The sequence below is a fragment of the Amblyraja radiata genome, chromosome 33, assembly GCF_010909765.2.
Source record: "Amblyraja radiata isolate CabotCenter1 chromosome 33, sAmbRad1.1.pri, whole genome shotgun sequence".
In the NCBI taxonomy this organism is placed as follows: Eukaryota; Metazoa; Chordata; class Chondrichthyes; order Rajiformes; family Rajidae; genus Amblyraja; species Amblyraja radiata.
In genome coordinates, this window is record NC_045988.1 from 20,365,004 (window position 1) to 20,391,868 (window position 26,865).

Genomic DNA, 26,865 nt, shown 5'->3' on the forward strand with positions numbered 1-26,865 from the left:
TTCAGCTCTTTGGACCTTGGACCAAGTATATGATGAAGTCTGGACCTCAGTGGTCCTGGTGCAACCAATGCTGGGGAAAAATGTGTAGGTTATTGGAGAGTGCTTGAAAGCACAGTTGATGCCACCCTCTGTCCCATGGCTGAAGATTGAGAGTACACTGGGTAGTAATTAACCAAATGGGAATTGTCCTGCTATTTATAAAAATGATACCGTTGGCCTATTTTGATGTCTGTGTAATAACTAAGATGGAACAGCTGGGCCACAGATGCAACTAGATTGGGGCATAGGCAGTGCTTTTTTTGTAGATTAAATGGTGCCAATACTCATATCGTTCCTTGCTGTTGGTATTTATGGAGGATCATCATCCTCTCGTTAAATTAAATAAAATGTTATAAGTTAAATACCCAATTTAATTAATGTTTTATGTGTTAAAGTTACGTTTTTTTTGCAATGTTAAAAATTCTCCTTTTTAACTTTTGAAGAGGTGTTAGTTTGCCACCACTCGCCGGGTACCCTCACTAAAAAATGGCACTGAGCAGGTATTCAGTAATACAGTTGGGGTATTGTCTGGTTGCATTGCCTTTGGCGTATCCAGTATTGTCAGCTGTCCTTTGATATCACATGAAGTGGACATGAAGAGAGAGAGAGGGGGGAGAGAGAGAAGGGAGAGAGAGAGGGGGAGAGAGAGAAGGGGGGAGAGGGAAGGGGGAGACGGGAGCGTGGTGGTCATTTTCCCACACAAGCCATAGGTGACTGGGCAATCTGAACCCAAGCACCAAGTTGAAAGCGGCCGAAGGTGCGCATCCCTCGGGACAGCCCCCACTCTCCCACAGCCACCCTCCGCGGGCTGCGGGTTGGGTGGAGCGGAGGTGTGGGACAATGTTCATCCCTCCACAGTGATGTGATGGACACAGGGGTCTGGACCAATCGCTGACAAGTCCTGCCCCCTCGCAATGTCATGTCCGTTATTGGACTTTTCTATTGAGCAGCAGTCGGTTCGTTGGCTTGTAGGCGACGCCGTCTTTCGGGTAGTTGGCGTTTCGACAGAGCGGCCATTCAGTGAGTTTGCTTTTAGGCGACGCAGCTTTTCGGTTAGTTGGCTTTTAGGCGTCCCGCCCTTTCGGTTAGTTTGCATTTAGGCGCCCCATCCTTTCCGTTAGTTGGCGTTTCGTCTTCGTACTCTTTCTTTTTTTTGGCATTTCGGCCTCATTTCCATTCGGTTATTTGGCTTCGACTTCTTTGCTTCGGCTTCTCGTCCGTCGGCGCCACGTCCGCACACGGGATAGTGGAGAGTGAAAACGACCTCCTTCGATCTCCTTCGACCTCCCTTCGACTATGATGAAGACTATCTACGACTACCTTCGACTACCTTCGACTACCATCGATTACCTACGACTAACATGCCGACCTACTACAACTAAACCTACGAGTAAAAAAAGTATCGATTTTTTTCCACGGCGACCTTTTTTTGCTCGCGGGCATTTTATAACATATTGAAAAATGCGCCACGACCTAGCTGAGGCCTCAAGTGTACGGAGACCACTCTCGAGCATGAAGGAGAGTTACAAAGACCTCCTACGACCTCGTGTGGACCATGCTGTGAGTATGAGCCGAGGGCAAACTCATCAGAACCCGCGGATTAGGTCTCCCAAGTGGGACAGCCCCTTAAGACTGCAGGTCTTCAATATGATCTGCTGAATTGTGAGAGCTGAAGGCTCTGTCCATTTCCTGCTGCCTTTGTTATATATAATTCATTCATTAACCTCCACTAATCAGCCCTGGACAACTACACTGCATCACCCTCAGCCCCAACAGCTGAGCACCATCGGGTTTGCTGGAACGTTTTCAATCTGAATGATGCTGGAGCTCCGAGCATAATATCACTGCTTATGCAACTGCTTCTGATACCCATCCACCATTTCAACTCACCAGGACTTCAGTTTGTGTACACACTTTGATGTTACCCGGCTCACTAGAAAATGTATTATAATACTCAACAAAAAAAAGAATGGAAGTGTGTTAGGGTATGATTCTAAATAACATCCAGTACTCCAGAACATCAGCAAAGTTGTAATTGTGCCAGATCATCATCTTTTACAATATAATAGCTAAATAGATGATTCAGGTAGAAACAGACAAACTATTTCCACTGTGATGAGAAGATTGGGAATAAGATTGAGACTAAGAAGCATGTTCTCACCCTCAGGCTGGGAGAAATCTGAAATTCTCTCCCCCAAAATGTGGATGTTGGCACTGTTAGAGTTTGGCAGACTGAAACCTGATATCAGAAGGATATCTGGACTGCTGTTTAATTTATAAGACCAGCCATGATGCTGGATATTGGTGCAGGTCTACTCCTGTTCCTGCCGTCCCGTGTTCCATACATTAGCCGACCCGGAGAAGGATACTCGCTTTTGACGTCCTTTGCGGTAAACCTGTAGATTTATTTATAGACAGATGATAGAAGTTCATCCAAACTGTTTGGGCCTCTATGGCAACAGTGGCCTCTTTGAAGTTGCTGATTCCAATCATGCTGTCAAGAGGAGGCTGCTTTCATTAGCGTTATTTATGGTGGAAGAAAAGCAATTCTTATGATATTGAAAGATTCATAATCTTTTGTCCTTGATGGAATATAAATCTAAATGAAATAAAGTTCTCTTAGCAAGGTTGTGGTTCAATTAGTTCCTTTGCAATAATTTCCCAATACTTGACAGATTGGATCTAAGATATTTACAGCAAAGAGACTGGGTCAACACTAAATTTCAAAGAAAGCCTTAAATTAGCTGTAAAATAAGAGATGTATTAACCATGGTGTGATAGTACTTTGGAATTAGAGTTAATTGATTCCATTAATTCCATCCTGTGATGATGGTTATCAAGGTGCCTTTTGTTAATGAAAATTCGGTAAAATTATTACAAACACTAACAGACCGAGGCAATGAGATATTGAACACAGACAAATTGTAGATTACATTGCTTACATTTTTAATGGAAGAGAGGAACAAGGAACTGCAGATGCCGGAATCCTGAACAAAACACGGAGGAAACCCATTCCACATTCATCAATATTGTAGAAAAGAACTGCAGATGCTGGTTTATACCAAAGATAAATACAAAGTGCTGGAGTAATTCAATGGGACAAGCAGCATCTCGGTAGGAAAAGGGTAGATGATGCTTCGAGTCGGGACCCTTCCTCAGACTTAAGTCTTGATTCTTCTCGATTCTGAAGAAGGGCCCCGACCCAAAACGTCACCCGTCCTTTTTCTCCAGAGAAGCTGCCTGACCCGCTGAGTTACTCCAGCACTTTGTGTCGACCCACATCCATCAAATATTGGTTCAGTGTTGCTCACTGGACTTGAATCATTCCGCTGATCATTCCAGTGTACCGTACCATTTATTTAGACAGACATATTTTAAACAGTAAGCATTTTCAACAGTGTTGTGAAAACGATTTCCATGGCTGACAGAGTAGATAATCGTCATTAACACCAGTGGTGCTGAAGTCAACTTTCTTAGTGCTTAGTTGGGAGAGTTGCCAAGATCAGCATTCGTACTAAGATGGTCGGTAAGTATAGTCTACCCCTGTCCCACTTAGGAGACCTAAACAGCAACCTCTGGTGACCTTGCCCCCCACCCAAAAATAAATCAAGGTCAAGGTGACCTGCAACCTCCTACCACCTCCCACGCATATGTTGAAAACCTTCCTCAACTATGAAGAAAACCGGCTTCGACTAGACCTGCGACTAAAAAATTATCGATTTTTAAAACGGCAACCTATTTTGAATCAAGGCCGGTTTTAAACATGATGAAAAAATAGCAGCAACCTAGATGAAGCCTCGACCACGCGGAAACCACTTTCTACCATTAGGGAGAGTGACCAAACCTCCGGTGACCTCATGGAAACCTAGGATGGCGGGCAAGGTCACTAGAGGTTGCTGTTTAGGTCTCCTAAGTGGGACAGGGGTTAGGCACAGAAATACAGGTGCTGAACTCTACAGTGAGAAGACACTGGATTGAAAGAGTAGAGATACATTCAGCGACACATGATGCTAATTGTGAGAATGTAATGAGATCTACATAGGGAAGAAATAGATTCATATCAGTGGTGAAAAATCAAACAATTAAAAACTGCAGATGCTGGAAATATGAAATAAGTTCAGAAGTTATAGGAGTAGATTTAGGCCATTTGGCCCATCAAGTCTACCCCACCTGTCAATCATGGCTGATCTATCTTTCCCTCTCAACTTCATTCTCATTCTCCCCTCCCTCCATAACCCCTGACACCCTCACTAAAGAGTGTAAAACTAACTATGTGTAGGAAGGAACTGCAGATGCTGGTTTAAGCCAAAGGTAGACACAAAAAACTAGAGTAACTCAGCAGGAAAGGCAGCATCTCTGGAGAGAAGGAATGGGTGACGTTTCGGGTCGAGACCCTTCATCAGACTGAAGAAGGCTCGACCCGGAACGTCACCCATTCCTTCTCTCCAGTAAAACTAACTAATTTGTTTAAGGTGCTGCCTAACCTGCTGATTGTTTCCAACATTCTCTTTTGCATTTTAATATCAGTATTAATTTACCTCAAGTCCTTTATTTATTCTCAGTTGCAGCTATTATTCCGGCTGCCTTGCTCCCTAACCTCTTATTCAACATCCAAATGAGAGGACGGGGTGATAAGTCTTTATGGTTTCCCAAACCGAGTTATCACAGGTTCACAAGTTATAGGAGTAGAATTAGGCCATTCGGCCCATCAAGCCTATACTCCACCATTCAATCGAGTCTGATCTCTGCCTCCTAATAGTAAGATTAAACGAGAACTTACCAGTTTGAAGTTTGATCTGTATTTTATGAGGAGTTACGATGAGGGATTACGTGAAGAAGCCCGCAAGGCGCATGCGTGTCATTCTTCAAAGCAGCGGTGTGGAACCACAGATAACTGTAATCACTAAACATAGTAAGATTAGAGAAGAGGTACCAGTTAAGTATATGATCTGGGTGGGAGCGGAGGGCACGTAATCCCTCATCGTAACGCCTCATAAAATACAGATCAAACTTCAAACTGGTAAGTTCTCGTTTAATCTTACTATTTTACTTCGGAGTCACGTGAGTGACTACGTGAAGATTTTAAAGCTCTGTGATTTCATGCCGTGGAACGAGTCCATGCATCACGTCTGCCTTGACTGTTGGGAGGATTGTGTTAACATAATTTGGACATGAATTCGACATTGAAATCATAAATTTTTTATACACGTTTATAACCCCTTTATATGGGTTTAAATTAATTTACAGAACTTAAATTGTTTCTGCAAATGTTCCAGGTTTCATTACTGGTTTATTACAAATAATTGGAATGTTTTTCCCCTCCAGACCATCCTGCTGCCTTGAGAAATTGGTCCATTGGTACATCCAACTGTATCGCTGCCGATGTAGCTGCAGCCCTGGTGGAAAGAGATTTAAAAAATTTTAGTATCCACCCCAGCCTGTGTTTAGCAACTGTTTCAGCCATCTTGAGATGGTCTGGACCTTCACTCTTGGTGTGGTTGCTAGTGGCTGATAAAAAATGTGCCTTTTCATTGCCTCTTAGGATATTCGTTTTCTCCATGTGTAACGACAGATGTTTTATTGTACACAGATGGTCATCTGTTGGGTATGACCTAATTGTATATAGAGGCCTGCTGATCCCTTTCTGTTCTGCTTACTATCTCATAAATATGAAACGTAATATTTTCCGTTGAGAAAGTCATGTTGTCCAGTCTTGTTTTGCAGTGACTGTATCCTTTGTGCCGTGACCAATACCATTAGCATGACCGTTTTAATGTCAGTCTGTGTAAGGACAGAACTGTTGCTGGAGACCAATTCCTGAGCATCTTCAGGATTATACTCACATCCCATATATGGGAGTATCTGGTACTCCTCATAGGCTTTGTACTAGTGGGTCAGTCACAACAGTGTAATGGTCTGTCCCCTGCCATAGGTAAGTCGATAGGGCACTTCTGGCACAGTTGATGGCACTGTAACTGAGCCCCTCATCGTAGTGGAGGCCTGCCAGATATTCCAGAACAGATGGGATGTTCATGTCTCTGATTCCATGTTTGATACCACTGGGAACCATGGTTGTGTAGGCCAATCGGGTACTACCAATTCCAGATGCAGAGTCTGTTGTATTTCCTTAATACCCGACTGATGAGGCAGGAAAGGAGGGAATGCGTAAATAAACAATTTCCCCTCCCCTCCAATGCAGCGAAAAATGCATCTGTCGCCGCTGCCCCAGGGTCTGGTTCCTGTGTAACATAACTTGATAACTGGGACCTGGTGTCTGCCACTGAATTTAGTCTTCCTGGTAGATAAGTGGTTGATATCCAAATATCTTTCTGGAGACACCATTGCCAATTTGTATGGCCAGATTGTCACATGATGTCGATTTGTTTCCACCCTGTGGTTAATGTATGCTACCACGGTGGTATTGGTATTGGTGGCTCCACACCAATTGTACTGGCATCAGTTTGTAGTACCATGGAAAAGGTTACTGACAATGCTTGGATAGGAACAAGGCTAGAGTTATCTATCCACCATTTTAGTTCCATTTTAGCCTGATTGGTAGTTTCACAGATCTGTCAAAGTGACCTGCATAATTTAGAGTGCTTGTTTTTTGCTCTCTGTATGTTTTGGTAATGTAGAGGTCCAAATTGTGTGGCTGGAAAGGCAGCCATCATTATGCCAATTACTTTGGCTACCAATCTGATGGATGGTTTGCTGATGTCAGTGAGGTTTTTATAAGCCTCTATTAAATCTGTAGCCTTTCCCTTAGGCAGAGTCACCGACATGTGAACTGAGTCAATGGTGAAACCCCAGGTAGTCCATAGTAGTGGGAGACGTTAGTTTAGATTTAACTGGATGAAATGAATCCCAGTTCCCCAAATAACTTTTTTGTGGCTGTTACAGTTTGTTTTGCCAATTCCAAAGTTTTTGCACATAATGAGTATGTCCTCTAAATATGCCATGACCATGTCTATACGTTTCCGTAGAAACGCTTGGGCTGGTTTCAAAAAATTTTGTGAACAGCCTGGGCTGATGATAACCCATTTGGCAGTGCTTTATACTGCTAGAGTTGTCCCATCCAGTTGAATTTAAGTAACATCTGTGGTCACCTCGTATAGGCACTGAATAGTAAGCATCTTTTAAAATGATGCTGGCCATTGAAGTAACCTTTGGGAATTAATTGTTAAGCAGTAACAAAGGTATCTATTTTGTTAGATCTATGATGATGCGATGACCATCATCTTTTTGTTTATATATTGGACACGAATTTTAATGGTTCGTGTTGAGTTTTCTCAATTACACCTTTTATGTAAAGCCGCTTCAGTTCAGCTTGCGCTTTTGATTTCCTTTATCAGAAAGCACGAACATTCGGTTCAGTATATGTTGAACTGGAGGGCTGTACTTGTGTATAAACTGTTGTATATCCGTGGATACTGCTTAAGATGTAGATATCGGTTGTTATCATGCTCCATGCATTCAGAAGAGAGTGTTATCTCCACCCAATCTCCGTGCCCACTGTTTGTAGGGAACCAGACCCACCTACCTCCATAGTTACCAGTGGCAGGTTTGCCTTTTTGTAGGTTCTTCGCTGTTGTAGCGCTGGGGTCTGGATTTACGGTTTGGTTGGCTTTGGAGGTCCCGCATCTTCTGAGAAGGCCGGTCTGGGCCATGGCCTAAAAGACTCATGTTTTTGAGTACCGGTCCTTCGAGCTTTCACCAGTTTTGCTGGTGGGTGCGTGGGGGTGCTAGGTTCCAGTAGGTTCTCTTGTTCCTGCACCCCTTGCACACTTTCTTCTGCGGACCCCTCTTCCAGGTCAGCCCAGAACTGACCCGCAGTGTTTCCCTCTGATGAGATAGAAGCACTGTGCAGCTCTCAAAGAGGTACTGCTGTGGGTTATCATAGGGCCCACAGTGACCCGACTCCATGTCCCGGAGTCTGTCACGTTGGAGCAAAGCTCCATACACCGCTTCTTCCCGCTCCAGCGCTCTCGGGCGCTGGCCGCCGGCGGTGATTCAAAGTCGGACTCCTCTGAGTCCACGACCTTGTTTGTTTTGTGTCTAGCCTTTCCGCCCGGCCGCGTGGATCTGGCCGGTGCGGAGGCGATATCGGGCACAGCTGATCCCACTACGGGTGATCCAAGTGCCGCTGGCTGCTGCTGGCTGACCGCTGCTCCACGGTCCTCCTTCTCCAGCTTTGTCCTTACTGTCCTTCCGTGGAGTGGATATGGCCGGTGTGGAGGACATCTGTGCACAGCTGATTCCATCTAGCCACCAGCTTTGTCGCAGCCCGTTTTTTCTGCACCTGCAATCAGCATAGAAATGCAAAAAAAAAAAGACCGCAGCTCTTACCTGCAGGTCCATTGCTACGGGTGAGCGTCATTCTAACCCGTCTGCTGCCGTTAATGACTGGTCAAGTCAACGGCCCCATTTGAATGGTCTCCCGCCCGGCCGTGCTGTTCTGGCCCGCGCGGGACCAAAAGTCGGCACTGCTCTCCTTATAACGGGAGATAAACGTGCCTTAGGCTGCTGCTGCCGGCTGCCTGCGACTCAGCTGTCTCCCCCCAGCCAGCTTCACTAGCAGCACTGTGGACACTCCTTTGTCCAACTTCCCCTCCTGTACAGACCTAGCGCAGGGAAACATTAGTTTTGCTCCCTCTCCCGCCCGGCCCGGTGCGGGAGCGAGTCGGGAGCGAAAGTCGGGCACAGCTATTCTCATTACGGGAGCCGATTCCGGCCGCAGCTGTTGTCCCCTGTTGCGCTTACTCCACCTGGCTTAGCCACGGCAGGAGCGCAATCTCCTTTTGTCCCCTAATATTAAAAAGGGGACAGAGCACAAATACAACCCTCTGTCTTTGTGGGTTGTTGGCTCCGATTTCCTCCACCCGTTTGGGGTGAAGTTTGGCACTCGCTCCCATTATGGGAGATAGTGGTGCCGACGTTCGTTGCTGGCTGCCTGCTGCTGTTCAGCGGCAGCTCGGGAGCCTTCCTGCAATCAAGAAAAAGGTAAGGAAATCTCTTACCTGTTGTTGCTGGTTTTCAACCTGCCGTTCGGGAGGAACGTCCTTCCTCCCGCTGTGATTTCCGCAGCCCACAGACCCCTGTAGCGTCGGTCCTTGGGGCTGTTGTCCGAGTTTGTCGGACTGACGGCTCCGGAGGCTCCCTTGTCAGCGTTCTCTACCGGAGCTGAATTCGCACGGACTCCCGCTAAGGGAGACTGTCGTGCCACCGGCCGTTGCTGGCTGCCTGCTGCTTGCAGACTCCTCCCCCGCCAGCTTTCACAGCCTTCTGTAGAAAAAAGGTAAGTATAGAACGATGTTCCCTTACCTTACTGTTGCAGGTTCGAAACCCTGCCGTTCGGGAGGAACGTCCTTCCTCCCGACAATGACGAGTTGCAATGCGTGTAGCGCAATGACACGCATGCGCCTGGCGGGCTTCTTCACGTAGTCACTCACGTGACTCCGAAGTAAAATCCCATTTTCCTGCCTTCTCCCCATTACCCTTGACACCAGCTCCAATTAAGAATTTGTCTGTCTCTGCCTTCAAAATATCCGCTGGCTTGGCCCTCTGTGGCAATGAGTTCCACAGATTAACTACCCTCTGACTAAAGAAGTTCCTCCTCACCTCCTTTCTAAATGTATGCCCTTTAATTCTAAGACTACGACCTGTGATCCTAGACTCTCCCACCAGTGGAAACATCCTTTTCACGTCCACTCTATCTATGCCTTTTATTATTCTGTAAGTTTCAATGAGGTCCCCTCTTAACCTTCTAAACTCCAGCGAGTAGAGACCCAGTGCTGTCAAATGCTGATCATATGCTAACCCACTCACTCCTGGGATCATTCTTGAAAACCTCCTCTGGACTCTCTCTAGAGCCAGCACATCCTTCCTCAGATATAGGGCCCAAAATTGCTCATGTTATCCTCATTGCCTGTGTGTTTGAAGCAAGACAGAAAACATTCTGTTTGACCAATTAATATCGTAGCCAAACAGCCCGTCTTTATGAATGCAAGGAATTGATCTTGGGAACTATTTGATTGCAAAGGGAACATTGGTGAGCTAAATTTGGAATTCACCTGATCTCAAGGTGGGAGGCTTTTGAAGATGACTCATTAGAGTTTCCAACGTTGATTGAAAGATACAGCATGGAAACAGGTCCTTCGCCAATAAATCCATGCCAACCAATGATCACCCGTTCACATCAGTTCCATGTCACTCCACTTTTGCATTCGCTCCCTACATATCACGAACAATTTACAGAGGCCAATTAACCTACAACACCAGCATGCTTTTGAGATGTGGGAGCAAAACGGAGTCACCGAGGAAACCCACGTGGTCATAGGGAGAACGTGCAAACTCCACACAGACAACACCAGAGATCAGGATCGAACTCAGGTCTTTGGCACTCTTGAGGCAGCGCCTTTACCAGCTGTGCCACTGTGCTGGTCTTGTCCATTTTGAAGTTCAAACTTATATCATTTGGTAGCACCTTTGTCGTTGAAACCGAAGCATGCACGTTAAGGATATTATCCAAAAACTGACAATTCAACGGCTTGAATTTCAACTCATTACCCTGGAAGTGCTGCATAACTGAAGGCTATAGACGCAACATGAAAGACAAGGATTAGCTGCTTGTTCACAGGAACAACATAGATCCCATGACATGAGTCATCACAGCAAAAACACATCAGTGTTCAATCCATTGGGTGATTGTGATCTCAAGATTCGAGCAAAGCCAACGCTGCCCAATTGCACATTATTGTATCTGGTTTTGAGATCCAAATAACTTTAAATAAATGTTCTCCATAAATCAGTGTCATAATCTGGAGGTGCAAAAAAAACTGCAGATGTTGAAGTCTGGAGAAAAATGCAAACTGCTGGAGTAATTCAGCGGGTCAGGCAGCATCTGTGGAGGGAATGGACGGACGATGTATAAGGTCGAGAACCATCCGCTGGAGTGAAATGTCCGACCCACAACAATAACTGTCCATTTCTCTTCATAGATGCTGCCTCCTTGCTGAGCTCCTCCAACAATTTGCCATGATATTAGAACTGGATCCATGTGTCTGCCTGACTATGGCCTTGTATATGAAGGACATTAATCAACTTATTTTGACTTTAACAACTTTAGCAGCTTTCTGAACCACATTTTCCAGAGTCACTAATCCATAAGTAGATGTTTTTTAATTACACAAAGCAATAATTTCATAAAAAATAATAACAGGAGTAGAACACTGGACTTTACTGGTCTTCATCTTGCACTAAACGTCATTCACGTTATTCCCTTGATCATGTGTCTATACACTATGGAAAGCTCGATTGTAATCATGTATTGTCTTTCCTCTGACTGGATAGCATGCAAATAAAAGCTTTTCACTGTACCTCAGTAAACATGACAATAAAATAAACTCAAACTCACCCCCCTTGAGTCTGTATTGCCTTCCAAACAAATCATAGCTCATCCAACTTCCCTCTAATCCACTTCTCCACTCTCTCTCCCCCTCAACCTTGATTCCCTTTCTGATTAAAAGTCTATCTACCCAGCTTTAAATATATTAAATATATTCCTCTATAGCCTTCTGATACAATAAGTTCTAACAGTTTGAGAGGAAAAAAATTGTCCTTGTCTCTGTTTTAAAGGGGTGTCCCTTGACCCTGGGACTATGCCCTTTGGTCCAAAGATTCTCCCTAAGGAAAAAAATCTCCCAGTATTTATCCCATTGAGCCTCTAGGAATCTTACATGTTTCAATAAGATTGCTTCTCATTCTTCAAAACTCCAGGGAGTACAGACCACAAGCTGTTAAACCATTCCTCTTTGTCTATCATCATTCTACTGAACCTTCTCTGAACCTATTACAGGAAGGATGTAGAGGCTTTGGAGAGAGTGCACAAAGAAGAGGTTTAGTAGAATACTAGAGTGCTGCCTGTATCAGAGGGTATTAGCTATAAGGAGATGCTGGACAAACTTGGGTTGTTTTCTCTGGAGTGCTGCCGCTTAAGGGGAGATCTGGTTAAAGTATATGCAAATATGAGAGGCATAGATAGGGTAGACAGTTAGAATCTTCTCCCGAGTTTTGAAATGTTAAAGACTGCAGGCGATTACTTTAAAATGAAAGGGGCAAATTTTTAAGTAAATGTGCGGGGCAAGGGCTTTGTGCAGAGTGTGGTGGGTGCCTGGAATGCGTTGCTAAGGGTGGCGTTGGAGGCAAATACAATAGTGGTTTTTAAGGGGCATTTAGAAAGGTGCGTGGATATGCAGGGAATGGAGGAATATGGAGCATGTGCAGGCAGGTGAGATTAGGTTATTTCGGCATATGCTCAACACAGACATTGTGGGCTGAAGGACCTGTTTCTCAGCTGGACTGTTCTATGTTCTAAATGGCTGGTGTTAAACCTTAGGTAATTACATCTGTTGAGGACATTCATAGTAAGATTAAACGAGAATTTACCAGTTTGAATTTTGATCTTTATTTTATGAGGAGTTACGATGAGGGATTACGCGTGCACGACATTCTTCAAAGCAGCGGTGTGGAATCACAGTAATAGTAATTGAAATAAACATAGTAAGATAAGAAGAACTAATATACCAGTTGACCTTTATAATAGAGGGTGGGAGCGGAGGGCACGTAATCCCTCATCGTAACTCCTCATAAAATAAAGATCAAGCTTCAAACTGGTAAGTTCTCGTTTAATCTTACTATTTTACTTCGGAGTCACGTGAGTGACTACGTGAAGATTTTAAAGCTCTGTGATTTCAAGCCGTGGAACAGTCCATGCTTCACTCACTGCCGAAGTCATTCAAGGGAGGATGTATGTTATTGTATTCAGACATGTATCCAATTCAGACGATAACAATTTATTTTAACAAAATAATCCTCCCTAGGGCTAAATATATTACAGAATACAAACTTGATTCTGCAACACCGCAGACGGGCGCTCCACCCCCGCCCGTCGCTGTTGCACTGCGTGAGACGTTATGTCGCGCACGCGTGCTGGCGGGGTCTTCACGTAGTCACTCACGTGACTCCGAAGTAAAATTGTGTTTTAAGACCCAACATGATATAATTTAGGAAAATATGGTCACTCATAATTATATGTCAATTTGGGCTGAAGAACCTGTTCCTGTGCTGCACTGTTCTATGCTCTAACTGTCTTCAAAAATAATATATATTTTTGTAAATAATGCAAGGATTAAAACTTTTGATGGTGTTCTGTGCATGATTCCACTCATGCCTTGTACAATTGTAGTGGCATTTCCCTACATTCCAGTACACTAGTTCAACCCTGCACACTAGGGACAATTTACAGAAGCCAATTATGCTACACAGCTGCATGGCTTTGGAAACCCGAGCACCCGGAGAAAACCCACGTGGTCACAGAGAGAATGTGCAAACTCTGTACAGACAGCACCCGTAATCAGGATGGAACCGGGGGCTCTGGCGCTTTATGGCAGCCACTCTACTGCGGTGTCATGTGCAGCCCAATTCTTTGTGCTTAGTGTACAGAGACCCCCAAATCCCTTTGTTCTGCAGTCTTCCTCCATTTAAATGATAATCCATTTCACAACTCGTCATGGTAGTGTTTGAACTCATAATCTGGGAATTGGTACGATATTGGTCTCCACTATTTGCAGACTGTTTGAAGTTGTGAAAGATGCCAAGAAAATCGGGGTGATTTTGAGCCAATGACTTTTGGCCTCTGGATTAACTCTTGGTCTATTTGAATTGCTCCTGCAGAAGATGATTTAATACCGTACAGCAAACCAACCTTTCTGCAACGGGGTCAAGTGTCAAGCAATTGCTCCACAACAGGAAGCTCATCGTCCAGAGGCTCAACTGGGTCACGGGGTCATGTCGCAGGTCGAAGCAAAGGAGCAGGAGTAGACCGCAGTGAGGTAGGAGGCAATGGTGCCTAACTCCATCGTTCAATAACCTGCCGATCTAGTCCCTGTTGACATATCACCAGAAGGAATGTGTCAATGGACTGTCTGTTATATAGTCATAGAGTACTATAGCATAGAAACAGGCCCTTTGGCTCAACTTGCCCACACCAACCAACATGTCCCATCTACACTAGTCCCACTTGCCTGCATTTGGCCCATATCTCCCTAAAACCTATCCTATCGATGTACCTGTCTAAATGTTTCTTCAATGTTGTGATAGTACTTGGAAGTCTGTTGACCCCATTCCAAACACAACTGTATTTTACTCTTGAGATCTCCATTACCATTCACCATTCGTTAACCTAGTCATTTACTCGCGTTTATTCTTAGTCCGTTTGATGTGTTCTGCACAGGGGATCTCCAGTAACTCTATGCAGGAGGAACACAGTTTATTAACCTGCAAAGCATTTCCATTGTCTGAAGAAGGGTCACATCAGTCTGAAGAGAGGTTCTGACCCGAACCGTCACTTATTCATGTTCTCCAGAGATGCTGCCTGACCCACTGAGTTAGTCCAGCACTTTGTGACTTATTTTATGAACCAGCATCTGTAGTGTCTTGTTTCTGCATTTTAGTTCTTGTTTGTGTATAGGCAAAGTCTGTGCAAAGGATGAAATGCAGAGTTCTTACCAACACTGGGAAGATGGGGCCCTGAAATTCCACAAGAGTTCTGTAACTGGTGTAACTTGTTGAGAAATGTTGCAAATGTCTACTGTCAGATATATATGATGTTTGTGTCATCCAATCCACCTGGAAGGTTATTTGCAAAAAACTTTGTGTCAACTTGTGAAGTGGGCTAAGGAATGGTAGATGGAATTTAACTCGGACAAGTGTTAGGTGATGCATTTTGGGAAGTCAAACCAGACCAGGTCTTTCTCAGTAAATGGTAGGGCCCTGAGTAGGATTGTAGAGCAGAGATATGGGGTACAGGTGCACAGTTCCCTGAAAGTGGTAAGACAGGTAATCAGGATGATAAAGCTGTTCAGCACACTTGCCTTCATTGATAAAGGTATCGTGCACAAGGGTTGGGACATCATGTTTCAGCTGTACAAAATGTTGGTGAGATCACATTTGGAGTAATTGTAATTGTAATTAATTTATTAGCCAAGTATGTAAAAACATACAAGGAATTTGATTTGCCATACAGTCATACCAAAAAAGCAACAAGACACACAACTACATAAAAATTAACATAAACATCCACCACAGCGCACTGTGATGGAAGGCAATAGCATATTATCTTCTTCCCTCCTTTACTCCCGCGGTTGGGGCAGTCGAACCATCTGCAGTCGGGGCGATCAAAGTTCTTGCAGCCGGCGATCGACGCCCCCGCCTCTGGACGATCGAAGCATGCCACGATCGGGGCTGTTGAAGCTCATGCGGTGGAGCTCCCGAAGTCGATCCCTAACCAAGGGACCGCGAGCTCCACGATGTTAAGTCCGCAGGCTCCCAAGGTCGATCCCCAGCAAAGGGACCACCAGCTCCACGATGTTAGGCCGCAGTGCTGACGGAGATACGATACTGAAAGGTTGCATCTCCGTCGAGGAAAGAGATTTAAAAAAGTTTCCCCAAACCCACCCCCCCACCACCCACATAATACAAAACTAAAAATACACAAAAACATACATTTAACCACAGATTAAAAACAACAAAAGAAGAATAGGACGAGACAGACTGTTGGCGAGGCTGCCATCATACGGAGCCACTCGAGTATTATGCGGAGTTCAAGTCGTTCTGATTATAGGAAAGGGCCTGTCCTACTTGTCATTTGTTTGTAATTTATGCGTCATCATTTACGCGTCACGACGCACGACGCGTGTGTCATGCCGCACACGTGATGCGTGCATGGTGCGCATTGCGCGTAGTTACGTAGGCAGTGACGCGCGTCGTGCGCCGCGCCCCAGGATTTTGTGATGTACAAAATCTTCGCGGGCCATCTGCGTGACGCTCAAATGACGCACAAGTGGGACAGGCCCTGAAGGATGTGATTAAGCTGGAATGGGTGCAGCAAAGATTCACCAGGATACTACCAGGACTTAAGAAGGTTTGAGTTATGAGAACAGGCTGGATAGGTTGTGACGTTTTTCCTTGGAGCGTAGGAGGCTGAGGAATGACCTGGTGTAAAATTATGAAAGGGATCGATGATGAATGGTCGCAGTCCTTTTCCAAGGGTAGAGGAGTCCAGAATTAGAGGACAGGATTAATTTGAGAGGGGAAGATGCAAAACAGATCTGAGGGGCAATTTCTTCAGGTGAGTATATGGAATGAGCTGCCTGAGGAAGCTGTAGTGGTGGGTATAATGACAACATTTAAAATATTTACAAAGCATTTAGTCAGATACCCGGATACACAGAATTTAGAATATAGGACAATACAGCACAGGAACAGGACCTTTGGCCCACAATGTATGTGCGGAACATGATGCCAGGGTAAACTAATCTCATCTGCTGAGGGGTGATCTTATAGAGGTGTATAAAATCATGAGGGGAATAGATCATGTGAATGCACAGTTTTTTTACCCAGGGTTGGGGAACCATGAACCAGAGATCATACGTTTAAAATGAGAGGGACAAGATTTAATAGGAACCCGAGGGACAACTTTTTCACTCAGAGGGTGGTGGGCTTATGGAACGGACTGCTAGGGTAGATAGTTGTTGTAGGAACTGTAACCACATTTAAAAGACACTTGGATAGGTACATGGATAGGAAAAGTTTAGCGGGATATGGGCCAAATGCAGGCAAATGGGATGCTTAGATGAGGAATCTTGATTGGCATGGGCGAGTTGGGCCAAAGATCCTGTTTTCATGCTGTATGGCTCTATGACCCTATGAGTAGAATTGGCTTGATACTGCATGCCTGCTCAAATCTGAATCAGTACTGTATCTACATTCGCTGTAGATAGGTACAAAATGCTGGAGTAACTCAGCGGGTCAGACAGCATCTCTGGAGAAAAGGAATTGGTGACGTTTCGGGTCGAGACGCTTCTTCAGACTGAGAGGGTCTATCTGAGAGGGTCCTTTCAGTACGAAGAAGGGTCTTGAACAGAAACATCACCAATTCTATTTTTCCAGAGATGCTGCCTGACCCACTGAGTTACTCCAGCATTTTGTGTCTATCTTCAGTGTAAACCAGCATCCGCAGTTCCTTCCTACACAGTGTATACTGTGTCACATATTTGTACACTGTGTGTATACAATATTCACTACTCCTGTGAAAGTTTGGGTGACTACAGTTATTGTTGTAAATATGTACACAGGATTTATAGTGTTTAGTGTATTATTTGAACCATTTTAGTCAAAATGCCAGTTACCAAAACCTTGACAGCATTTGTTCAGCACAGGAGTTATTGGTATTAGTGGTATTAATCATTTGAAATTGTGTATTTGGCAGCAGAAAAATCTGTAAGATAGAACCTCAACCTTTAGATTCGCAAATCTCCCAATCTAGCAGAACAGGACATCTTTGAAGGAGGTGATGAAAACTTGCTTTACAAGCCAGTGTATTTGAAGAGTTAAATTATAATTCGCTGCAGAGGCAATGAAAATTCCCTCTGGAGAGCACTGTGCACTCCTGCTTGAGGGCAAGGATTTATAGATAACTATGTCAGGAGCCCTTTAGAACTCCATTATGTGGTTTAGATTACAAAGCTAATCGCTGTATTAACATCCATTGAGCCCCCCTGCACCTTATCTACCTGATACTCCCTGAATGCAACTGGCAGTGGAATGAAAAGAACAGCTTGTGAAATGACTCTTTGCTCTTAGACTTGCTCAGACCTGTCAGGCCTTACCTAGAGCAAAGGGCCACCTTCAACTTCAATTCCTTTCAATCATCTTTTTTTTTCTCTCTCTCTTTTGTTGCGCCTTTTTGCTTCTCTACAAAGGCCCTTTCATCTTGTTTGAAGATTCCATTGGTGGACCTGTCACAGGAATGCTGAGGGTTGCGATGTGATGGAGCTTTGCTTTTGTTCAAATGGGAAGCTCCTAGACTCCTTCCCCAAGCTGCCCCGGTGAAAATAAAGCAGAATGTCTTTAGCCGGCTCTTAGCCCCGTCTCAATCAGATCTACAATTCACCGGAGCTATTGTATGTTGAATGACACCAGTCATCATTGGACCCGGCACAGACTCGTCAAACCATTGGCAAGGACATTGAATGGACCACGCCTCATGGTTAAATTCATCTCGTCGCCGATGTAACATTATCAGTTATAGGGTCACAGAGAAATACAGAATGAAAACGGGCCCCCTTGACCCACAGAATCCATGTCGATCATCAACCACACATTTACGCCGTTGGCAGCACGGTGGGGCAGCGGTGGAGTTGTTGCCTTACAGCGCTTGCAGCGCCGGAGACCCGGGTTCGATCCCGACTATGGGTGCTGTCTGTACGGTGTTTGTACCTTCTCCCCGTGACCACGTGCGTTTTCTCCGAGATCTTCTGTTTCCTCCCACTCTCCAAAGACGTACAGGTGTCTAGGTTTATTGACTTGGTGTAAGTGTAAATTGTCCCCAGTGTGTGTAGGATAGTGCTAGTGTATAGGGATCGCTGGTCAGTGCAGACTCAGTGGGCCGAAGGGCCTGTTTCCGCGCTGGATCTCTAAACAATACCAAAAAAAAATCCTACACAAAGGTCATTTTTTTATTCTTGTCTATTTTCCCAGGATTCCACCACTCACCTACACACTGGGTAGGTGCACATTTTTGGGATGTTGGGGGTGGGGGGGGGGGGGGGGGGGGGGGGGGTGTAGTGGAGGGACTGGAGAACCCAGTGCAAGCCCAACACATGCAAACACCACATAGAGACCAATCAAAATCAGGATTGAAGCCAGGTCTCTGGCACTGTAAGACAGCATCTCTTCCAGCTGCACGATTGGGCCATCTGATGGTTCCTGCTCTGTGCAGTAAACAAGACACTGTATTACAATCTGGAGGATGTAGTCCCTTCAGCGGAGATGTTGTTGTTGGATCAATGCCATTTCTCACATGTCCACACCTACTCCACAGACAGCTCCGTGAAGCTTCGACTACCGTTTCAATGCTGTACTGAAAGACCGCAGCATTGTTATGTTTCAATTCAAACTATGTTCACTCAGCTTTAGCTTTAGTTTTAGTTTAGAGATACAGTGTGGGAACAGGCCCCTCGGCCCACCCAGTCCACGCCAACCAGCAATCACCTCGACACTGGTTCCATCCCACACATTAGGGACAATTTTTACTGAGGCCAATTAGCCGACAAACCTGCACGTCTTTGGAATGTGGGAGGAAACCGGAGCACCCGGAGAAAAGCCACGTGGTCACGGGGAGAACGTACAAACTCCGTACAGACAGCAGCCATAGACAGGATCGAACCCTGGTCCCTGGCGCCGTGAGGAAGCAACTGTGCCACTGTGCTGGTGGACCTGAAAAAAATCCCTGTGCTATCAAAAGAGCAGCAGTGAACCTCCTATTTTCAAATGCAATGGAATTTCATGTGAATATATCTGCAGCAAGAAAATGCTTGAATCCCTCGGCTCATACTCTTATCTCGAGCTAACCTATAGATCCAGTGTCACCCGCTCTTGGCACCTCGTATATGAAGGTTTGTCATTGTTTCTGATGTACTGAAGCAGTTTGACCCCATCTCCTACTGCAGTTTCTACACCGACACCCACCTTCCCTCCCATGTCACACACCATCTTGGCAAACACGTCCCTCTCTGGCCAGGAAACATTCCAGAGATCTTATTATTATCACCCACTGGAGTTTATTACTTATCATGACACAAGACGAGGCCATGAGGTGATGCTGGTTCCCAGCAGAGCAATCACATCAATACCATCCATCCCCTCCTTATTACCTCATAGCCTTCTTCTTGTTCTCTTTAAGTTAGGGATCTTGCTCTCTTTTAATGCCGCACAAATTGGTGGTTTTGTGGAGAGTGAGGTAGATTATCAAATAATACAACAGGATATAGACCCGTTGGAAAGTTAGACGGAGAAATGGCAGATTGAGTTTACTCTGGACAAATGTGAGGTGTTGCACTTTGGGAGGTCAAATGCAAAAGGAAAGTATGTAGTAAATGGTAGGGCCCTTAGAAGTACTGATCTGGAGGAATCTTGGGGTGTTAGTCACAGCTCCGTGAAAGTGGCAACATAAATGGACAGGGTGTAAAGATAGACAAAAGTGCTGGAGAAACTCAGTGGGTGCACGTTTCTACCTTCGATTTTCCAGCATCTGCAGTTCCTTCTTGAACAGGGTGTAAAGATTATGTTTGACATGCTTGGCTTCATCCGTTGGGGCACTGAGTATAAAAATGGGGTATAAAAATGTTGCAGGTGTACAACATTTTATTTAGGCACATTTTGAGTATTGTCTGCAGTTCCAGTTGCTTATTGGAAGGATATGAAAGCATTACAGAGCTTATGGAATAGACCCAACACCACCTTTCAGAACAATAAATGCAGGCAAAAGGAACTTCCGATGCTGGTTTAGAAATAAAAAGCACAGAGTTCTGGAGTAAACTCAGCAGGACAGGCAACATCACAGGTGTAGGGTCCCCATCTGAAGTGTAACCTATCCATATTCTCCAGGGATGTTGTCTTACCTGTGGAGTTACTCCAGCACTTGTGTGGCTTTTGTAAACCAGCATCTGCAGTTCCTTGTATCGCTGGAGAACATGGATAGGCAATGATTTGGGTCAGAACCTCTCTTCATACTGATTGGAGTGGTGGGATGGGGTGGTGGGGGGAGGGAGAAAGTTGGAAGAGAGGTGGAGCAGGACAAAATCTGGCAAGCGATACGTGGACACAAAGTGCTGGAGTAACTCAGTGAATTAGGCAGCATCTCTGAAGAACATGGGTCGGTGGCGTTCCGGGTTGAGGCCCTTCTTCATAATGATCCGCTGAGTTACTCCAGTACTTTGTGTCTTTTTGAAAACTGGCATCTGCAGTTCCTTGTTTTTTTCTACAAGTGATAGGTGAAGACAGGGTAATGGGGGAGGGCCAGGGATCATCCTCTCCACAGGATTACTCACACCCTATCTAACCACATATCTTGTAAAGACCTCATGTGGAATACATGAGCATTGTTAGCCTGATCAAAAGCAACACATTTAGTCCATTTCTCCCTAGGGGAGAATACCGAATCTTAATCCTGCTGCTTGTCCATCTATTAGGAGATTTTCACAAGCTTTCTGAAGACTAGGGCTTTCTTTGTGTTGGAAATTTGATGCTAACATTTTGAAATGTGGCTGACAGAAAATAGATTTTGTCAGGAATGTCAAATCCTGCAGGAAACAGCCCACTTCGGTCTGAAGAAGGGTCTCGACCCGAAACGCCACCCATTCCTTCGATCCAGAGATGCTGCCCGTCCCACTGAGTTACTCAAGCATTTTATGTCTATCCTTGGTTTTATAATGCATCCTACTTGGTCAGGGTGGTCTGGCAGTCTTGGAACCAATGTGGAAACTGCTTCAGAAAAAATGCACATTTAGATAAATGTGATACCCATTGTTCCGCAGAAGACGAGGCTCACTGAGATAGTCTCTGAAAAGCATTAGATGCTCTGTTCCAACATCAGCGATTTTCATCACTATTTTTAGCACAGGCATTCCAGATCTTAGTTATAAAGAGCAGAACTTAATCTGTCAAAATATTATCTGCAGTTAAAAACTCGCCAAACCAAACATCCAATCGTAATTATATGAGAAATGATTTTATATTAAATTATTCAATATCTCTACAAACATTGAGCCTGTTATATTCGGTTCAGTCTGTACCCTGGAGCATGTATATATGATAAATGTCTCCCATTTCATGAAAGACAGGTTGTACCCTAAAGGGGAAAAGAATATTGAGCAATCTTGAAGTCTAATGAATTGAACATGCTTTTAATATATGAATTACATACACAAGGATAGACTTCAAAGTGTGTGATGTGGCAGTATTTTTTTTCCTTTGCTGCCTAAGGTCAGAATATTAGAAAAATGTGAAATGGAATCAAATATCACAGATAGTGCAACCTGATCACCTAATGAACTGAGAGAAAACCTGTTCCTATTTTTTTGGGTGTCTCATGGGAAAATGCAGCGTTAACAAACTTTTATTGTTGCCATGCATAACAGTCATCTTTAAAGGATTCATTTAAGCCTGTAATCACACTCCCACCGCACACCCACCCCCCACCCCCACAACCATCTTCCCCACCCCCACAAGTCTCCCAGTGTGAACCATGGCCCGTGAGCAGGTGCCATACAGATCCGATGACAGTAGCCCCTTCCCAGATACTGGATGTCAATTCTCATATGTTTGAGGGGTGGGCTGGGGAAGGGGCCACAGGGAAGGGAGCTGCATTACATGTTTAAGAACACTTAGTTCTGCAAATACCCTTGACGAATCTCCGTTCAGTTTTACTCAATCTAATAAATGTTGAGTCGGGGAGTGACAGGCACAAAATTGATTGACTCAGAAGTTCAGAAGTTGAAGTTCATTCTTTCGCAGCCAGACAAATGTTCAACCAACTGTTACACTTCAAGTAAGAAAGCTCTCTAATATCAAACCCCTTCATCACTACCTCATAGATCAGCAGAACAAAAGCCTCTCCCGCAGTGCATGAAGGGGAAGGTTGGAGGTGCCTTTAACGTTGGGTAAACAATGGCGCACGTTGATATGAATTGCCACCCGTAGCCTCTCATATTGTTGCAGCCTCCCTTCACTCTATCACACTGAAGTTGCCCAGTTGTCCTTGACCGCCCACCGCTCTGCTCTTCCCCAGTTGCACGTACAACATGCTTCTTGCAAAGTCACGCTGTTGGGCGCAGGAACCACCGTCGTCTCCAGTTGCCAAAGTGAAATTTGAGCAAGATGAGTTTAGCAAATTAGAAAAGGAATGAGATGGCACTGTAAACAGTGCACGGTCGTGAGGAGAACAGCTGATGCAGCGTGGAAACCGGTCCACCGAGTTCACCTCAAATACTAGAGGGCATAGCTTTAAAGTGAAAGGAGCAAAGTTTAAAGGAAATGAGTAGGGCATGTTTTTTTTGCACAGAAGATGGAATGTTCTTGGAATGCGTAGCCAAGATTGGTGGTTGAGGCAGATCCAGTAGTGGCATTGAAGAGACTTTTGGATATGCATATGGGAATGGAAGGATGTGGGTTACGAACAGGTAGATAAGAGGTGGTCTTTGCATGATGTTTGGCACATACATTGTGGACTGAAAGGCCTGTTCTTGTACTGTACTATTCTATGTTCTGTAAGATAAGGATAGAAGAGCTGCAAATTGTGAAGCCAGAGGAAGGAATATAGGTAGAAGGTGACGGGAAGAAGGGAAGAGAGAAATGGGTGCAAAACCAGGTGGGGCACAGAGAAGAGAGGTGGAGAAAACGGTGGGCTGGGGAGAGGGGGTAAGTTATTTGTAGGTTAGTTACTTAACATTGGAGAATTACATGTTCATACTGTTAGGTTGCAAGCTACCCAAGTGAAACCCTGAGCCCGTTCTGTCCCTTGGTTCGAGCTTTTTGTGCCTCAATTTACCCACCTTGATTGTACATCCTTACTTAAAAATTATCTATCAATCTCCGTTCTGAAATATTCAGTTAACCCCTGGCCTCAACAACGTTTATGTGGACCAGTAGGATGTCTAAAGTAGGATGTGCTTTATGGTCACGTCAGTTCTAAGATCAGGTTATATTTCCTGCATAGAGTCACAGAGTCATGCAGCACAAGCCAGGCCCAGCAGTCATCTTTGACCCTTGTGACCCTTGTTCTGGACTTTGTCTTCTCTATGCCTGCCCTATCGATCCATTTTACCATTTTAAAAGTGCTCAACAAGTTCACCCCACATTTTGAGGAACTGCTGACCTTACCTGGGCAACATATCATTATTTGGACTTCAGACTTTAGAGATACAGTGCCGAAATAGATCCTTCGGCCAACTGAGCCCATTCCAATCAACGATCTGTGTACACTTGGGACAACTTTGCAACTTACCGAAGCTAATTAACCTACAATCCTGTATATCTTTGAAGCGTGGGAGGAAACCGGAGCACCCGGAGAAAACCCATGTGGTCACAGGGAAAACGTACAAACTCTGTATAGACAGCACCCGGAGTCAGAATCGAACCTGGGTCTCTGGCGATATAAGGCAGCAACTCTACCATTGCGCCACTGTGCTGACCGTCTATATGTATCACTTTGTACTGATGTATATTTTTCTTTGTTTTGATGATTTGCAGGTGAAAAGATGAACAGAAGACAGACACGTGCGAAAGAACCAAGCTGTGGGTGAGGACCTTGGCAGAAGCGTGTCCCCATCCCCACTCTCATCTTCCCAACCCTGTACAGAATAATTTGCCTTGTAGGAAAATTCAAAGTTTGAAATTTGAGAAAAAAAAACTTTTTATGTTTTAATTTATGACATCAGGAAAATCCGTGTTAACTTTGTAAATAATCGGGATTTTTTGTTTTTGTTTGTTATTAAACATTTCCTGGCCTTCTGGTGAACGTATTTATAAAAAAAAAGGATAATGTTGGATATTATAAGGTATTTGTCTGAATGTGCCAATCTTTTTCAATAGCAAGTATGCGTCTAACAGACTAAACTTAAAGTAAGTTATATATTTGCACTCTGTAACATACATACATACACAACGTATTCTGGATGCTTCATAGGATTCCATTGGGCACAACAGGGCAGTCATATTGGGGATTATTGCTCGACTACGAATTGGATTAATTAACCATTGGCTGCGCAACCTATGAATGTTCCCAACTGTGTGCTGAGATGATGCTTTTTAGCGGACCGCAATACTGAAGTGAATGTGCGTTGGGAAGAGCCGTTAGCTTATGCTTGCTGGGGAAAGTCCGTGCTGTTTGAAGAGGGGTCTGTTAGAGGCGGGAGGGTGGTGGCTGCTGATATAAAGTTTTAATAAGATGAATGTAGCCTGATATTTTGTTGTATTAAAAGCATTTCGTACAAATGTTCTGTAGATAAAATATGAGTGGTTATTTATCTAGAGATATATAGAATGATAATGTTCTGGTGCTCAAAAGAGGAAGTTGACCATTGAGTGATTAATTAAAATAGGGCACGCGTTTCGCTTGGAGAGTTCTCCTTTCTAAATTAGATTTCCTTATGTTTTTGAGTGGAACCCCGCAATGCTAAATCACAGAGGCAGGTTTGGCAATTTGATACTCCTACTATGAGGGAGCTTTGCTCTGGGACCATTAATTCGTACGTCAAGGTTAAGGCCACCATTTGTGTGGCCATCTTGATCGGTGGTGCATTGTTAAACAAATACCTGACTGGACTATGGACTGGGTGCAGAAGCTGTCAGGCCTGGTATTCCAATCGGTTCTTTTGTTGCTTGGGTTTCTATGCTGAGTGTAAAATGTTTTGTAAGATGAGTTGGTTTTGAGTATTAATGCATCACATCCATCTGGCATCCCAACCAAGTTCTTTCGCATCTCTCCATTTGTATCTGGCCTCTTGTCAGGTCTGGTTCCGCTGTTTGCTGAAAATGGCCAGCAAGATATTGATTAACGTAGCAGATTTGAGGAGGAGGAGGGTCATAACTCACGGTAAATGCAGTCACGACCGATCTATCACTCATGGTTCAACTGGGTCATGACATCTCCTGAACAGCTTAAATGCAGCTTCCACAGTTGACCTCAACACTGTGATGCTAAATTGGGATCAATTCTGCCCCTCCACTTGCTGATGAGTATAAGACAAGATTGCGTTTGGTTGGGTTGAGTTGGGCTTGGCTTGCCACCATCAGCTCCGCTCCCTTCCAGTGGTGTTGGAACAGCATCCTCATGCCTGTGAAACACTGTCCAAATATCCTGCGCGGATGTTCAAAGAAATTCCAAGGTGGCCTCTTGAATCTGGCGAGATCTGCAAAATATTGCAAAGTCACTTGTACCTTGGGCCATAACAATTGCAAAGATATCCTTGGTCATCCCACTCTTGGAGTGGGGTCTGCAATGCTGCAGTCGAATTTCTGGATAGTACTCCAAATGGGACTTCAGTATTTCCACATTATACACCATTCCAGATAATGCAATGAAAAGCCTCCTGATATAGTGACAGGAATATAAATAGAGTTCCTTCAGCACTGCCAAGAATTCTCAGATGGCCCATCGTTGTATTTCTTGGTTGTATTTGTGAGTGAAAACATTAGCAATTCAAGTGTGCATGTGATCCTGTGAAGTGCAGGATTATTGCTATGCCTGCATGCACTTCCAAACTCCAAGGACAACTGTTGCTATACATAATACAAAGAGGCCAAGTTAGATTTCTGCAGGGACAAGGTTGCGCTGTTAACCCACCGTGGCGATATTCCAGTCATGTTTCAGACAGAGGCAATGGGAACACAAAGGTCTGAGCAAATACACTGTGCCCGTGGCTTGAATGATGCATGAACGCCCCTAATGCTCAAGAGGGTGTGCGGCAGCTGCTTCACAGAGGTTAAACAAACACATGGGTCCTGAAAAATACATCCTGTACATTGTGCACCATCAATACAGAGGCCCATAAATCCATTGATAAGATTGGACCACACTCCTTGAGTGGTTAAGCAATTGGAGAATTAGCAGCAATTGGCCCTCTGAAATAACTTAAAGTGTTCTTGTCTTTTCTGTTATTCATTCACGGTGTAAAGTCAAATTGTACCAAAAATACTGTTATTGTTAGACCTGACCAAAAATATTCTGGTTTTCTCTAACCCGAAGACTATAATTTTTTTAAGGAATTAAACATTTTAAAGAAGCAAAACGAAATGCCTTCTTTTTTTCATTTCAGTGTTTCTGATTTGTCTGTATGTGAGTGCATGTCTCCAAGTGTGTGGCTGTGTGGGTATGTCTGTGTTACCATGAAAGAGTTTAGTCCCAATGGTCCTCACTGTATGATCTGT

General features: G+C 44.4%; 1 protein-coding gene across 10 annotated transcripts in view; it reads left to right on the forward strand.

Moving 5' to 3' along the window:
• Window positions 1–26,726, forward strand: part of robo3 (roundabout guidance receptor 3) — a 503,574-nt gene extending 476,848 nt beyond the window's left edge. For 8 of the 10 annotated variants that reach the window (XM_033049836.1, XM_033049837.1, XM_033049829.1 and 5 more), the window contains 2 exons: window positions 13,771–13,928; window positions 24,187–26,726. In XM_033049836.1, coding sequence (XP_032905727.1) covers window positions 13,771–13,928; window positions 24,187–24,198 — 170 coding nt within the window. In that variant the 3' untranslated portion in view covers window positions 24,199–26,726. The remainder of the gene's footprint in view (window positions 1–13,770; window positions 13,929–24,186) is intronic. The other 2 variants (XM_033049834.1, XM_033049838.1) reach the window with 1 other exon arrangement.
• The last annotated feature ends 139 nt before the right edge of the window (window positions 26,727–26,865 follow it).